Source organism: Oryzias latipes, chromosome 10, assembly GCF_053564925.1.
Source record: "Oryzias latipes strain Hd-rR chromosome 10, Olatipes_Hd-rR_3.1".
Lineage (NCBI taxonomy): Eukaryota > Metazoa > Chordata > Actinopteri > Beloniformes > Adrianichthyidae > Oryzias > Oryzias latipes.
Window position 1 is genome coordinate 32598671 of NC_136246.1, and position 14576 is coordinate 32613246.

The following is a 14576-nucleotide window of genomic DNA, read 5'->3' on the forward strand; positions in this document are numbered from 1 at the left end:
TCAATATTGCGATAACGATATAATTTGCAGTAAATAAACAAATACAAAAATAAACAAAAACATCATTCCCATTTCATTGCAACAGTTTAAAAATTATACTCCAAATGACCCTCGTCGACACGGGGGACAAACATCTAACATAAAAGGACTCCATCTGATTGGTCAACAATGGGAAGGCGTCCATCTGATTGGTCAACAATGGGAAGGCGTCCATCTGATTGGTCAACAATGGGAAGGCGTCCATCTGATTGGTCAAAGCATAAAGGGATTTATTTGATTCGTTAAATGCTTCAAGCTGCTAGAAGATTGTTTTAACACATTTTGGGTTTGCGATTTATTGCGATATTCGCCGTCTTTTGCGATATGCATATTGCAGAGCTGGATATTGCGATAACGATAAATTTGCGGTATATTGTGCAGGCCTAGAGGAGAGGAGATCCAAGTTATCGGCCTCCGTGTTCCAGAACGTGATGAAAGATGAGGGTTTGATTTCCAAGACTGACAAAGAGAAAGCAATAGACACTAATGTGTATATCATCAGTTTAGCACCAAATGAGTGTGGAATAGAGTGAACGGTGACGTCCAGGTGTTGTCTTGAGGGAAACTGAAGGGGGTCTTTGTTGTTTCAAAGAAAAAAAACACATCCCATCTTCCTGATAAGATCCTTGCAGGACTCCAAAGGATACCTTTAAAAACCAGCTGACACACATGCTGTGCCCTCATCTGCTGCAGATAAAGCATCTTCCTGCTGTCCTTGTTTGAGCTGATGAGCCTTTAATGACCTCCTTGTGACGCCTCCATCCCTTTTTGTTGTCTGCGGGTTTCTTCAAAAGCATACGCTACCTGCTAAGCACTGAGGAGGGGGCGGGGTTTCACCTGCATAGGCAGGCCTTTAACACATCACAGCAAGTGTGGATGAAAGTTAGAAAGATGATAAAGTGGAGGAAAATGAATTTAGAAGAGACAGATGCTAAAGTGCCGCTTCATTCACTGCACCACTGCTTCTGATTGTTCCATCTTCTTATCTGTGCTGCATATTAAATGTTAGAGTTTATTTACATCCGTTTCTGCTTCTCAGCATGAAAATCAAAGTCAACCTGTCCGTCTAAAGAAGCAGAGGGATGGATGTTGGGAGGAATTCATGATTGATGGATGTGTCAAAGGTGGAGAAATAAAAGAGTAACATGTAGAAATGAATGAATCGACTGATGGATGGAGGAAAATATCATTGATGAATGCAAAGTAAACATACCTGTATGCATCCATGAGGAAGAAAAACAATTAGATGAACAGACTGATAGAAAAGACTAGTGAACTGGATGGATGGAGAAATAAATTATGGAAATGTTGGAACTTTTTTGGAATGAAGATTTGTTTGAAATGAAACTATGCGATTGATTATTTCATCAAATGTCTCTGCAAGACTGACATCAAACATGCTCATGTGAGAAACGCTTTTCTATCCTATGTGTAGCACACACAGAAATAATCACTATAGCTATCTGGACAGACTCTGTGTCCAACCGTCACTATTGTGGACAAACGTGTCACTAAAGAGTTTCACAGCCCAAAGAAAAAATGTATTGACACAATCTGGATCAAGTACAAACATGTTTTTATTGTTATCCAACAGAAATATTTAGATTCTAAACGCTACAATAATCCAGATGAATGATGTAAAAACTATCAGTGATGAAGGTGAAAATGAGAACCTCTTGAAGTCTGTGCTTTTAGTGATTCCGGAGAAGCCGTCAAAGACTTTCTGCCTGATGATGCTGGACAGACCTCATCAGGAAGGACCAGCTTGGATTCTTCCTGCCTCCACACAAACCAGCAAAGCTAAGAACCGAACGGAGCGCAGAGAAGAACGCCTGATCAAAAGAACCGAATGAAAGGACTGCAGACCGCGGAAACTCCCTCACACACACACTTTCCTCCAGATCCCCTTTCCCTTCTTGATTTACGACTTTTAAAAAGGATTTTGTGTTCTCTAACATTTATGTTTCCTTAAAGATTTAAAAAAAATGTAAATCAAATCTATGCGTTCAGAATGATAACAAAATGTGTGCAGGATCCTAAAGCTTTGGCTCCATGATGAAATAAACCTCAAACATAAAGGCAACATTGAATTAATGCCATTTTAGGCTTTTTCCAAATGTAATTTTTGTAGAAAACTAGAAGGAGCTGCATTTCCAGAAGAACATGCAGGGTTGATGCTATATTACTGAATGAAAATGAAACTTAAAGGGTAAAAATTGGCAAAACAAAAAATAAAGAAAGAAAGAAATGATCAAAGTTGACCATAAATAAAGTGAAAACAGCACAATAACAAAAAAGATCTGTTTGTGAAAGATGTCAGAGCCGGGTATCGAACCATCGAGCTTCTGCACCATGGATCCCCCATTTATTTCAATGGAGGCAGAAATCCTGGAATATCTGGAAAAGTTCAAGGATTTGAAGGAGCAAAAGTCACAGCTGGAAAAAGTTGAAAGATCTGAACATTTGAATAGTTGGATGGTTAAAATAGCTGAAACATTGTAGGAGGAGTTAAGCCGCAAAAGATGGAAGAAGATACTAGAATAAAGAAAGAGAAACAGGAAAACATTGGAGTGAAGACTTTGTAGCATTCAACCCATAAAGTCTAATAGGTGAAAAGAACATAGAACCTGAAAACCGTTCGCTGTAAACAATAGACTATGACAAAATAGTTCGATAGTTCAGGCGCTGAAAGCTGAGGTCGCGTGACTATTTTCAGCCCCATGCTGCCGCTCTGGAAACATGCTGGCCGAGATGCCAAGAGAGGAGATGTGTGAGTAGAAATACGTCGACAAAAGGTGTTCCTGCTGCTCCTCAGAGTGCCGAGCGCTGCACTCTGAGGAGCAGCAGGAACCAGGAAGCTCCGGCACTAACAGGTGGGAGATATCAGCATGAATGGGAACGGATAGAATCACAGTTTGATGGAAAATGCTGCAGACTCCTCCTCTCAGGAGGAAAACAGACGCCGGAGCGGCTTCAAACCAGTGACTTTTGACGGCTCCTACTGATGATGTTGTCTTGAAGGAAAGCTGCCGCTTGGATTAGTCTTCCACCGTTTCAGAGTGAGCGCGCTCAGCTTCACAGGGCAGTGAATGCTTTTTTTATGAATGGAGCACTTCTTGTTGGGATTATGTAACAGCTGCTAAATTCCTTTTTGCGTATTTCCTCTCTGCTGTGTCTGCAGAGGACAGCAAACAGCCCCGTTTTTTACCAGCCTCAGCTTTGACCACATAAAGAGATTCCAACTCATGTGTTTGATCAGCAGCCGGCTCAAAAACCAAAACAGAATTGCTTTCCAAAAGGGGAAAATCTTTTTAATTTTTACTATTTTGACATAATTTAGGCTCTTTCTGGGGTTGATAGATTAGCTTCAACATTGTGCGGCATTTGTGTCGCATTTAAACTTTTCACATGAAAACTAAATATGAGAAAAACGTCCCCAAATTTCTTTTCTGACGCAGCTCCTTGTCAGGAGTTATATCAGAAAAAAGCCTCAACTTTCCAGATGCACATGAAGGCAGCATGCCATAACAAAGCTGTAATTATCTCCGGTGCATTTAAATGTGGGATGAAGAATATTACCATGAACCGCCTCTGTCGTTTCTGCAGAGTCTGCAGCAGAACCGCTGAGTCAGAGACGACAGAAAAAGATAAACCTAAACAGGTGCGTCTATGCATCAGTATGAATGTACGATTTATGTAATGCTTTTTATTTGCAAACACATTTTAATGACGCAATTTTTAGTTCAAATAAGAAAAATGCCACCTTTACATATTTGCAAGATTCATGTCATCAGCCTGTTTTTATTTGTTTTTGTACAAAGAAATCGTACAGTTTTTCAACTGAGACTCTGTATGAACAAACTCGCTTTTCTCTCCATTCAAGGAAACGTCTCATTCTGTTTGTTTCTGCCGAATCTACAATCAAAGATGCAGCAGGGCTTTTTTTTTGCTATTTCAAACATCAGTAGGAGACTCCCACTAATCTCTTAAAACCACCAATTCTCCTTCATCCAGGCCTCTGCTAATTACCGACACCTCCCTGGGTGCAATTTAGTTTAATACATTCAGTGTCATTACTGAGCTTCTTTTAATAGGTTATGGTTTTGGTTTGCGTCAATACAAACATAAAAACCTCCAAAATAAAAAAAGAAGTTCCTCCAAATCCTTCACCGTGAAGAGCCTTTGATGTTTCCACTCGCTGAAGCTGAACCGCAGTTTTATCTGTGAAATCTGATGGAATTCAGGGTGTCAGATGAACGACACCATAAAAAGGATCACAGCTGATCTAAATCAGGATCTGCACAGTCAAATCTATCTGGTTGTTCTTGGTAGGATTAGGTGCTCGCAAGACAGTCTTTACCAGTCCGGTCCCAAGTCTTAACTCTCATAGTTACCTTCGCAAAGAGGAACTATCATGACTGCAACTTTAGAGATCTTTTGAATACAATACGAATAAACGTTTAAGAATCCCAAAAGTTATGTTTCAGGTCGTTGAGGTCAACTTTCAGGTCAAGGTTCAAGTCCTGCGAGACCAAAGTGCCACGTAAGTCGAGATTTATGGTTTTTAGAAACTAAAATTAAACAGTATGTTATTGAACCAATTTCTGGACCAATAATAGGCTCCAATGTAGTGAATTAAACTTGAAAAATGTCTAATTTGCTACTAATTAGATATTTTTTATATAGATGGATGATTTTTAAAAAGAATAATAAAGCTTTTAATGTAAAAAACATAATCATACCAGCCTTTAATTTTAGGGAGTAAAATGTTTATTCCTCTATGCACCAGTAATTCAATGTACATCAGTCTTAACTAAGTCTTTAACTGTTTAGTTAAAAGTTATTATATACTTTTAAAAAGTGTAGTCTGGCTCGGCAAACATTTCATAAAAGTATCTCAATCCCGGAGACACAGAAGGAAATGCCACACGATGGCCGCAGAAATAGTCTAGCAGACTTCTCTAAATGTTTCTTCTCTAAACTTTACTCCAGACGGCAGAAACACAAGCGGCTTCAGACCGTCTGTCTTCTGGACACTCTTCAGATGAACACATTCGGTAGCTTTACGGTCTATTCGTGCGACAGTGACAGGACTACATTTAGCATTTAAAATGAGGCTGTTCGTCAAACCGCGCATGAGCCCGAGCGTACAGATTTATCTCCATGAAGAGCTCCCTGCTGCCCTGTTTTCATTTCCTCTTGGCTTCTGCTTCATTTAGACTTTTAGGAAGCAATATAACATATCTAATGGAGATGAGATCAGAGAGAGTTCAACCCAACAAGAACACTACCAAAATGGACTTATTTGGACATGAAGCTGAATCTTCCAAGGAAACAGACTTTTTTCCATCCTGTTCTTGAACGTTTTGCTTTAGCAGGTAAAACGTCTGAGCGTTTGAACTTCATCTGAGCGTTCCTCCCAACTTTCATGTCCTCCTGACACACGAGCTGGATTTGAACGTCAGTCAACTCAAACGAGTATGAGTCAGTGAGCTGGTTTTGGTGACACCGTGTGGGTCGGGTTCTGTGTGGGCCCGGGTGAGAAGCTGTCATAAATCACACCTGGGTGGGTTTCTATAGAGCCTGCTGAAGACAGTCATCAAAAATGTATGGATCCTATAGCCAGGTCAGACAGAAAACCTCCTTTGCTTTTTCGGGGGTTTTGAGATGCAGATGTTGTCAGGAGATGTTTTCTGTTGGATCAGCTCGACCTTTCCGAACCCACAGACGAACTGCTGGTATCTGAGAGCTTGGTGGAAGGATCTTTCTTTCAGGGTCAGAAAGGCCACGAAGCAGATAAACATCATGTCAGGAAGGCCTCAGTGACCTGCAGCTGCTCTGAGGCAGACATTGTGGATCAAATGATTTCCAGCATCAAATCGGACTTTGGTCTATACCAGGTTGGGTGTAGACCCCTGACCCCTGGGGACCCCTGATAAAACTTTCTTCTTTGGTGGTTTATCAGGATTTTTTTTGCTTCAACTTTCATTTAACTTTGCAAAAGTCAACCAAGAGCAATACGTCATTTGGGAGTCAAAGCAACCTCTGATGATAAGGTTTTGTTTCTCGCCGACCCTTCAGGCTGCAGGGCGATAACCAGAAACTTGACAAAGCTTTCTTTTAAGGCAAAAAGAAGCCCCGCCCCCAACCCAAAGTTTTTTAACTGAAGACGCATTTTAATCAAATCAACAAGCCTCTGGCACAGACAGCAGAATTCCCACAATGCATCACAACTTCCTGAGCTGAGATAGGAGTAGTGTGTGAAGATGAGAATGACCCTGAAACCCAGTTTCAAAATAAAAGCTCATAAATCTGTTTGAGTTAAGAAAACGTTTCCAAACAGGCTGCTTTAGATGTTTTAAAAATAAAAATGTGGAAAAGCATCCAGAGCATTTTCTACCAGATGGTTCATGTCGGCGTGAACCAAACATCCATCCTAAAGAATTGTGTCACAGAGAAAGAGACAGCATGAATATTCTCCACTGGAGAATGATGCAAAACCAAACGTTCATGACGAGCCAGTTTCCCCAATTCTGCAGAGGTTTGGTTATGGTACCACGCAAAATAATCATCTAATCACATCAAAATAGAATAACTGATAAGACAGACGGTCTTTAAGTTCATATGAGTTTAGAAAGAGCTGTAAGAACCCAGATCCAAGCAACTTAAATGAGGAAACACCAGAATAAGAAAAAAAGTTATTTATTCAGTCATTAAGGTTTTTATTTAACTGGAATCTGAATGTCCGCTCAAACCGAGTCATAAAATACTCAGAAATGGCGTTTCCTCTTTTTAGGTCATTTCTGTTTGATGCGTTTCCATAAATTGAGAGTTTTTCTTTACTTGGTATGAGGGGGAAAGAAATCAGCCTTTACTAATAAGAAACTCCTGGATTCTGGACCGTGGTTCTGCACGGCCCCTTGTCTTCTCAGGCAGAGGGCCACAAAACCAAACAGGCAGTTGAATAAGCCATCAGTGTTGAAAAAGACAGAGGAACATGTGTGAACACATGTGGATACCAAAATAACTACACAGGTACAGAGGAATGATCTGCAGTTTAGCTCAGGCGATAGAGCAGGTCGTCCAACAACCGAACAACCGCTCTCCCCAGCCAACTGTGGCCCCCAATCGCTGCTAGTCTGCAGCCCGCCGCTCCCCCAGGGGATGGGTCAAATGCGGAGAAAGAATTTCCTCATTGAGGAATAAATAAAGTATCAATTAATTATTATTAATTGACAGACAGAGTAAGGTCAGCAAACATGTGGCACTGAGTGTGACAGAAGGAAACAACACCGTGAGAAAAAACTGTGATAAATAAATTTCAATGAAAAAGATAAGAGGGGATAGCAGAGCGACTGACTGACAGAAATACAACAGAAATCTATAAATATAAGGTGTATTAAAGCAGAGGAGCTCTGCAGACCCCGTTGTTTTGGAGGTATGTCCCGACATGGACTTGAACCACGCTCTCCCAGTCACAAGATTGAAAATGGTCTTCAAATAATATTAAAACTTCTTTTCAGAAAACAGAACGGGAAAAATCATGAAAGTTATGTATTTATCAAAGATCCATAAAGACATTCAAAACCATCCCTTAATAATGCTTTGCTTGCTTTTATTTTGAAACAGTCGAAGTTGAGATTCAGGAGTCAATGGTTTACTCTTCACATGTTTCTGATGTGCACACGGGTCACTTTTAAACCAGAACCACTGCAGCAGTTAACCTCAGTAAATGCAGCAGAGGGTCGGACAGAAACACAACTAGTATCATTTTTAGCTCCCTATCTGAGCATTATAGCTGGGCTCCATGGTTTAATTGTGACTTTTTCTTTTTAAAGTTGGGGTTGCTCCCCTCACTGCAGACAGACCCTCCTTCTGGACTAAAAGCTGAGCTGTTAAACCCTCATCGTCTTTGTAGTGGTGCATCCCTTCCCTCCTCCCAAAAGTAAAAAAAAATCATCACAAGGGCTGGACAGGATCCAGTGTGCCCTCAGAGGAACAGAACATGGTCTGGGATTTGCCAAAACATCCTTAAATCGCTGTCGGAACGCAAGAGGCCAAAGCCCGGATCAGATTGGACAAACATAGGAGTGTTTGATCGCAGTTCCGGGAGGAAAACAGTTCATTTCACAGCAGCATCTCTCTGTTTAATTTAAGCACTAGAGCCAATGAGCTGTTTAAAATGAAAAACATATTTTGATCAAAGAAAACCATTTCTCCGCACCTCTGCTCATCTTTAACGATTATTCAAGTTTTCGTTTCAATAATGAGACCACAAGGCACAAATGAACCCTCCCACCATGGCCGCAGTACAAACACATCGTTTTTTTAAACTACTCTCACTTCTGTTCACAATATGTATCACCTGAAATGCAAAATTAGCAGAAATGTAAATAAAATGACCAAAAAAGCTCATCATCAAATCATCCAGTCTGTTGAAATGCTGCACAGCATAATTCAGATGGTTTTGTGCTTAAGTTGCCTGGAGTTTTTTTTTTATTTTAATGTCTAACCCGCCACAGTTCTTGATAGTTTCCTTTAAAAGTTGGTTCTGTGTTTCTCTAGTCCAGAAAACTGTGACAGCTCTGTAACTGTTGAGTGTGTTCTAAGGGGGCTTTAACAGCATTTTACACGTGGGCCTCTGCTGCCGTCAGAGCATCCATACGACCTTTACAAATTGCTTTACAACTCTGAATGAAAATGGTGAACATTTTTGTTATAATTTAAGGACCTAAAGTCATAGAAAGATCAGAAAAAGGGACAAGAAGCTGCAGAAGACAAAGTGTCAACAGGCGGGTTGTGTTTGTGACCCGATCCTCTTCCTTCATCCACGTTTACATCTGTTCGGGTCATGTTGGCGCAATTTCAATAAGAAAGATCTGCCTCACTTCCGGGTTCTCTCTTTAGGCCTTCAGTCTAAATTCAGCTAAATTCCCCGCCTTCTTTTCTCAGCCAATCACAATCAGACTCCTGCTATATGTTCGTGGAAGTTTATCTCTCTACATTCCAGATGGTTTTGCCGGCCCGCCTCCGCCCCATTCTCCACTTGGATCGATTCTATGTCGCAGACTGGCCTCAGCAACCATCGGCGTCCAGGCTCCGGGATTTATCCGCATTTATCCCACCAGAACAAAGACGTCGTCTGACCAGAGCCGAACGCCAAAAGACACCGGACGTTTGCTTCCCAACGGGGATCAAACAGGAAGTGAAGGTGTTTTAAATTATTGTTATAGTCTCGAAAAGCTTCTTCATAATTTGAACTGGGATTTTCTTCTGAAGAGACCTGAGTTAGTCTCCAACACACGGACTTAAACATGTTATTATGAACCAAAAACACAAAGCATTTTAAATCTAAAGATTTCCTGTATGTCCAAAACGCCAGCAAAATGCACCAAAACCGAGTCAAATCTGCCTCCACGTGTAAGACACAACCCCCCTAATAGTCAATGATGGTTAAGATCTAAAAAATGTGCATCTGAAAGGAGTCGGTCTCAGTTAAAAATGCCGTAAACTGTAGAAATGTTAGAGATAAGACCAGAAGAAAAGCTGCAAATGGATGCTTTTGTTTAAACGTGTTGACCATTGAGCAAATCAGCGTTCAAAACCTCTAAAGACTCAATAATGATAGAACAATGTGACAAGACTGAAAACAAGCACTAAGACCAGAGATGTACACAGGACAATAGAGCACAGACATCTCTCCATACGACCTGTGTTTACGCATGCATGGAGCATGTGATGAATTCATACCAACACGGGTCACTTACTGGTCTCATGACAATGATGGGAATTGTTTTTGGAGCGGAGGACTACTTTTCTTCTGCAGAAACGTCCGACTTAGCTCCACAGATACTTATGTTCTCCTGGCGCTAATATAAATAAATAAATAAAAAGGTCTACTGCTTTGGGATGAGCATCCTGACAAAAGGTTTGAATGTCGTCTCTTTGTTTAACAAGAAGAAAAACAAACTATAAAAAAAACTCAGAGTTGTTCAGAAAAGTCTGACAATAATGCCTAAAACAACCAATTCGCTTAATTGTGGTTTTAAAAGCTTGTCAGCTGTGACTAAAAAGCATCAGAAAGCACAGATTTATTTCCAAAATGCCAAAGAAAATCCAACATATAAGAGAAAAAAGCAACAAATTTGGTAAATTTAAAAAAGAATTATGACTAAAAAAAAATAAAAACATAAATTAAGCAAAGCAATTTGTTTTTTAAATATACTCATCATGTGCAAAAAAATTAAGCAAATATTGGGAGAAAACACCCAAAAAGAAAAGACATCTATTCAAGTCCCAAACCATAATACTGCCGCTCTCACAGCTTCACGTCACTCATGTTTGTGTTTTGAACAATAAAGTTTGAGACTCGTGTTGAAAGTGACTTTCTTTGTGTTCAGTGACGAGGTGGGCGGGTAGAGGAGAGTTTTCCATAACAAAGCGAGTCAACGTTGATTCATCTCACCTCTCACTGACAAGCTCCTCCATCACCAGCATCTGGCCTGCAGCGCTGACATTCATGTGACCATAAATGCAGAGAGTCCCTGCAGACAGAGCAGAGCTGCATTAACATCATCACCCCATTAATAAAAGGGCCTGAACTTCAAATTAAAAGCATAGAACAAGTCAAGCTCAGCAGATTGCATTAACATAAACTTATTAAACCACGTCAGAATTATGCAAAGAAAACCGTTCCGACATTGTTAGTCAGCTGTCAATTAACCCGCTTCTGAAGGTAAAACATATTTAGAGAGGAGGTTGAACTAATGTCAATCCACATTATAGCTACTGGTCAATTTGAAAGACTATTCATCAATCATATAAACAGCAAACATGATGCTCAAAGCGCTTGTAATTAAAATGTGTATAAAAAATCTGCAGCCGAAACACAGCATGCTAGCTTGTTCAAATAAACAATTATAACCACAGTAATCTATGTTAACAGATTGATTCTAAAGAAAATAATCCCTCAACAAATGAGCCAACCAGGAGGACAAATTTTCCCAATTTTGAAACTAAAATCAGTGAATTGAAAGCATGAAACCTAAATAAGAACATGAGGTTCATTCATGCAAACATAAAGATTCCTTTCTATTTATTCTGAAAAGACATTTTACATTTGAAAATAAAAACAAACACACATTTTATTTTCTTGTCTGTTTTAATACCTGAATAAGAAAACTCATTATACTTCAGACATATGGGCAGCTGTCAGAATCACTTCATCACAGAGATGCTCAACACAAACGCCAACATTTATTGGCACACAACAACAACAACAACAACAACAAGATGCACCCAATGCAGTTCCTCCTTTCAGTGCCATTTTCCCAACATTGAATGATCAAAACCTTTTAAATGTTACATTGCTGTGATGTTTTAAAAGACGATGCAAAAACTCAGTGTTTTTTTTATGGGGTCAATTCTGGATCAACTGACAGTGAATAAAAGACCAGATTGTAAAAGTAGAATCAAAAAAAGAAAAATTTAAAACAGTTTTAAACTCGTAAGTACATATTGTTGGAGAAGCGTATTGCATTCAATTTAAAAAAAAAAGTTATCTTCATTCTTTTTTTTTTTTTAAGTGTTAAGAAAACAACTTACGGGGGTGTTTGTTGTAATATTCACAGGAACTACTAAAGCAAAGTTCTCCAAACAGGTTGGGCTCCGACCTCATCTGCTCATAAAAACTAGAAGATGAGCTGTAATTCAAAGAAGCAACAAAGTCAGGAGTCAGAGCTCTGCCCCCCCCCCTCCCCCCCCCCCCCCCCCCCGGAGCCGTCCCCAGAGTCCCAGAGTTCTAGCCACACTACAACTCCCAGCAACCCCAGCGTACACTTCCTGGATGCTGTACATCTGAACCTCATTCATTCAATCAACCACAGCATACTAAGGCACTGTACTGAGCCTCACTCAGTGTGAAGTACAGTTCGTGTCACTCTGCCTTCCTTACCTGATCTTCTGTCCCCTGACCCTGTTTCTGACTCTGTTTGCCTGCTGCCTGCCCCGACTCTCGCCTGGATCCTCTGATGCTCTCATGCCTGTTATTGACCCCTGCCTGCCTGACCCTGATCTAGCTTTGTGGACTTTGGCTGAGCTCATGAACCTGCTGCATTTGGATCCAGCCGTTCTGCCCGTTCCTGTGACAGTGTCGTAGACATGACCCGTTTTGTTTACGTGCTCGTCACAATATAGCCAGTCTGCTTTGTTCTTCCTACTGACTTTATCTACAAACGTCACAGAGCAAAACATTGGGGAAGTATTAAATATTGACATGAACGGTTTTTTATTTTTTTTTATTTTGAGTCAATCCTATCAACAATATTGGGAACAAAGCAGTGAAGTCTTTGGATTATTTCAGAATTCAATATAAATTTTTTCTGAATTTTCTATAATCGTTTTCTAAATTTCCAATATTTTTTTCTGAATTCGCTATAACTTTTCCCCTTTTCTAAAGCGAGGAGATAAGGACGTCTCTAGAACTTGCATTACTTAAACATGTTGGTGTTATTATGCATTTCTGTGGAATTTGATTGAACAATAATAAGTCGTTGTGATGTTTTAGAGGTGATTTATGGTGAGATACTGAGAAAACTGCTATTGTTTATCTGACGGTCCCTGCTTGTCTCTGCAGCTTCTCAAGCATCAACTTCAAGGCAAATCTCAACGCTCAGAACAGGCGAGTCCTATTTATGAAAAAACTCTGTCTTTAACTCATTTTTTGCATCTTAAAAAACAAAAATAAACAGTTCATAGCACATAAAATTGAACGGACATGGATCATGTATATGGCACGGATACATTGTTTTTTTTTAAACATGCAAAATTAGAACAAAGATCACGTTTTTTTTGCTTTTTGATCAAATGCGACACGCTCACATACATTATAAACTTGAAAGAAGTATTGAAAATATGAAAAAAAAACACAATTTGCAAGAAAGACTGATAACTTGAATATAAAACTATAAACTTAAAACCTTTACAAAATAAAAAATAAAAATTTCTACTGTTTTTGCTTCTCCCACTTCATTTTTAATCATCAATAACCAGTTTCAATTGAGAGTTTTTGTTTTCGGAGTTACCCTAATTTATGTGGGGGCGGGGCTTTGAACATTGGCGACCGGGACATGATTGACATTAAAGGAAAAAAGGATATGGTGACATCATTTCCGCTCCAGAGCAGCATCGGTTGTTGGCGCCGCCTGTGTCACTAGTGAACATTGTCACTAGTGTCAGCTCGTACTCTTTGCATCTTGTGAGAACTTGATATGAAAATAACATTTAAACAGAATGTAAACAAGCAATTTTTGGAATGAAGCTGAAGTAGGGTTGTGCCGATGGACGATATCATCGTCCATCGTGATGGGTGACTGACATCCCGATGGAGAGACCATCATCGTGATGCCACGCCCCCGCCACGTTGCGCGTCGACACCATAAGCCACGGTTACATGTGCAAAATATCTTGATGGGATCAATGGTCGGATTAGAATCCAACCGTGTAGATGGGCCCAGAAAAATGTTTTCAGAATATAAAAACGTTCACTAAGGTCACACTTTCCGTCGGAATAAATCATTTGCACATGCGCAGTAGGGTTTGAAAACCGGAAGGATATAAATTCCGCCAGCGGCTTTTTTTTTTCAAACTTTATTGAATGTAACAATTCAATACAAAACAATGTTAAACAGCGCCGAGCGGCTATATATATTGACATGCCAGCTCGGTAAAATACGAGATGATCTTCTAAACGTGCTTTTAATAATGTTACGGTTATTATGAAACACCTGTTCGCTCATCATTTGAATTTTAATCCGTGTGGTCAGTGCTTTTTCTGAACGAAGCCAGGATTAGCAGTATGCTAACACGGGCTAACAACATTAGCTTTGGGTGGTGCTGCTTGCTGGCTGCACGTAAACATGTAAGAATAACATCAGCCTTTATTTAGTCGGGACACGACTGGAAACACAAATCCACGTGATTGTTTGAATGTTTTCTAAGGACTGAGTGACATTTCTGCTTTGAAGCTCAAACCGCTGTGTGTGCTGACGATCTGAGCTGTGCTCAGACACACACTTTTAGACCCGGTTCTGAGTTCGGTTGCATGTACCCCTAGAGCTGCGGGACGGATCGCAGTCTTAAATCTCATCAATCATAGCGCTCATGTAGCAAAGCACCCCCCCCCCTTCCCCTCAAACACAAAGCTGTAAGTCCGCGCTCCGCCGGTCCACTTCACTAGTGAAGTGCGGGAGCGGACTACTTCTTTTCTATTTTGTTTGTTACTTTTTTTTGTTAAAGTCACTTCCCTCAGTTTATACTGGATCATCGCGGATTAGTCATTAGTTGGGAAATAAAATGAAAATGCAAAAAAACGAATAGCAGTTATATAAGAACGAAAAATGTAAAAATACCCCCCCCCCCCCCCCCCCCCGACGATGTCATCGTCCATCCCGATGGTTGACAGCAAACATCGTCAACGGCCAATTTAAGGGACATCGCCCAACCCTAAGCTGAAGAATTCTCCTGCAATGTCATGTTCG

General features: G+C 40.2%; 1 protein-coding gene across 4 annotated transcripts in view; it reads right to left on the minus strand.

Annotated features, from left to right (window-relative positions):
• Window positions 1-14576, minus strand: part of htr4 (5-hydroxytryptamine receptor 4) — a 179877-nt gene that overhangs the window by 108818 nt on the left and 56483 nt on the right. For 3 of the 4 annotated variants that reach the window (XM_011480562.4, XM_011480564.4, XM_078954430.1), the window contains exon 2: window positions 10505-10583. The exons of the other annotated variant lie outside the window; for it this stretch is intronic. In XM_011480562.4, the coding sequence (XP_011478864.1) occupies window positions 10505-10560 (56 nt within the window). In that variant the 5' untranslated portion in view covers window positions 10561-10583. The remainder of the gene's footprint in view (window positions 1-10504; window positions 10584-14576) is intronic. 4 annotated transcript variants of the gene reach the window in all.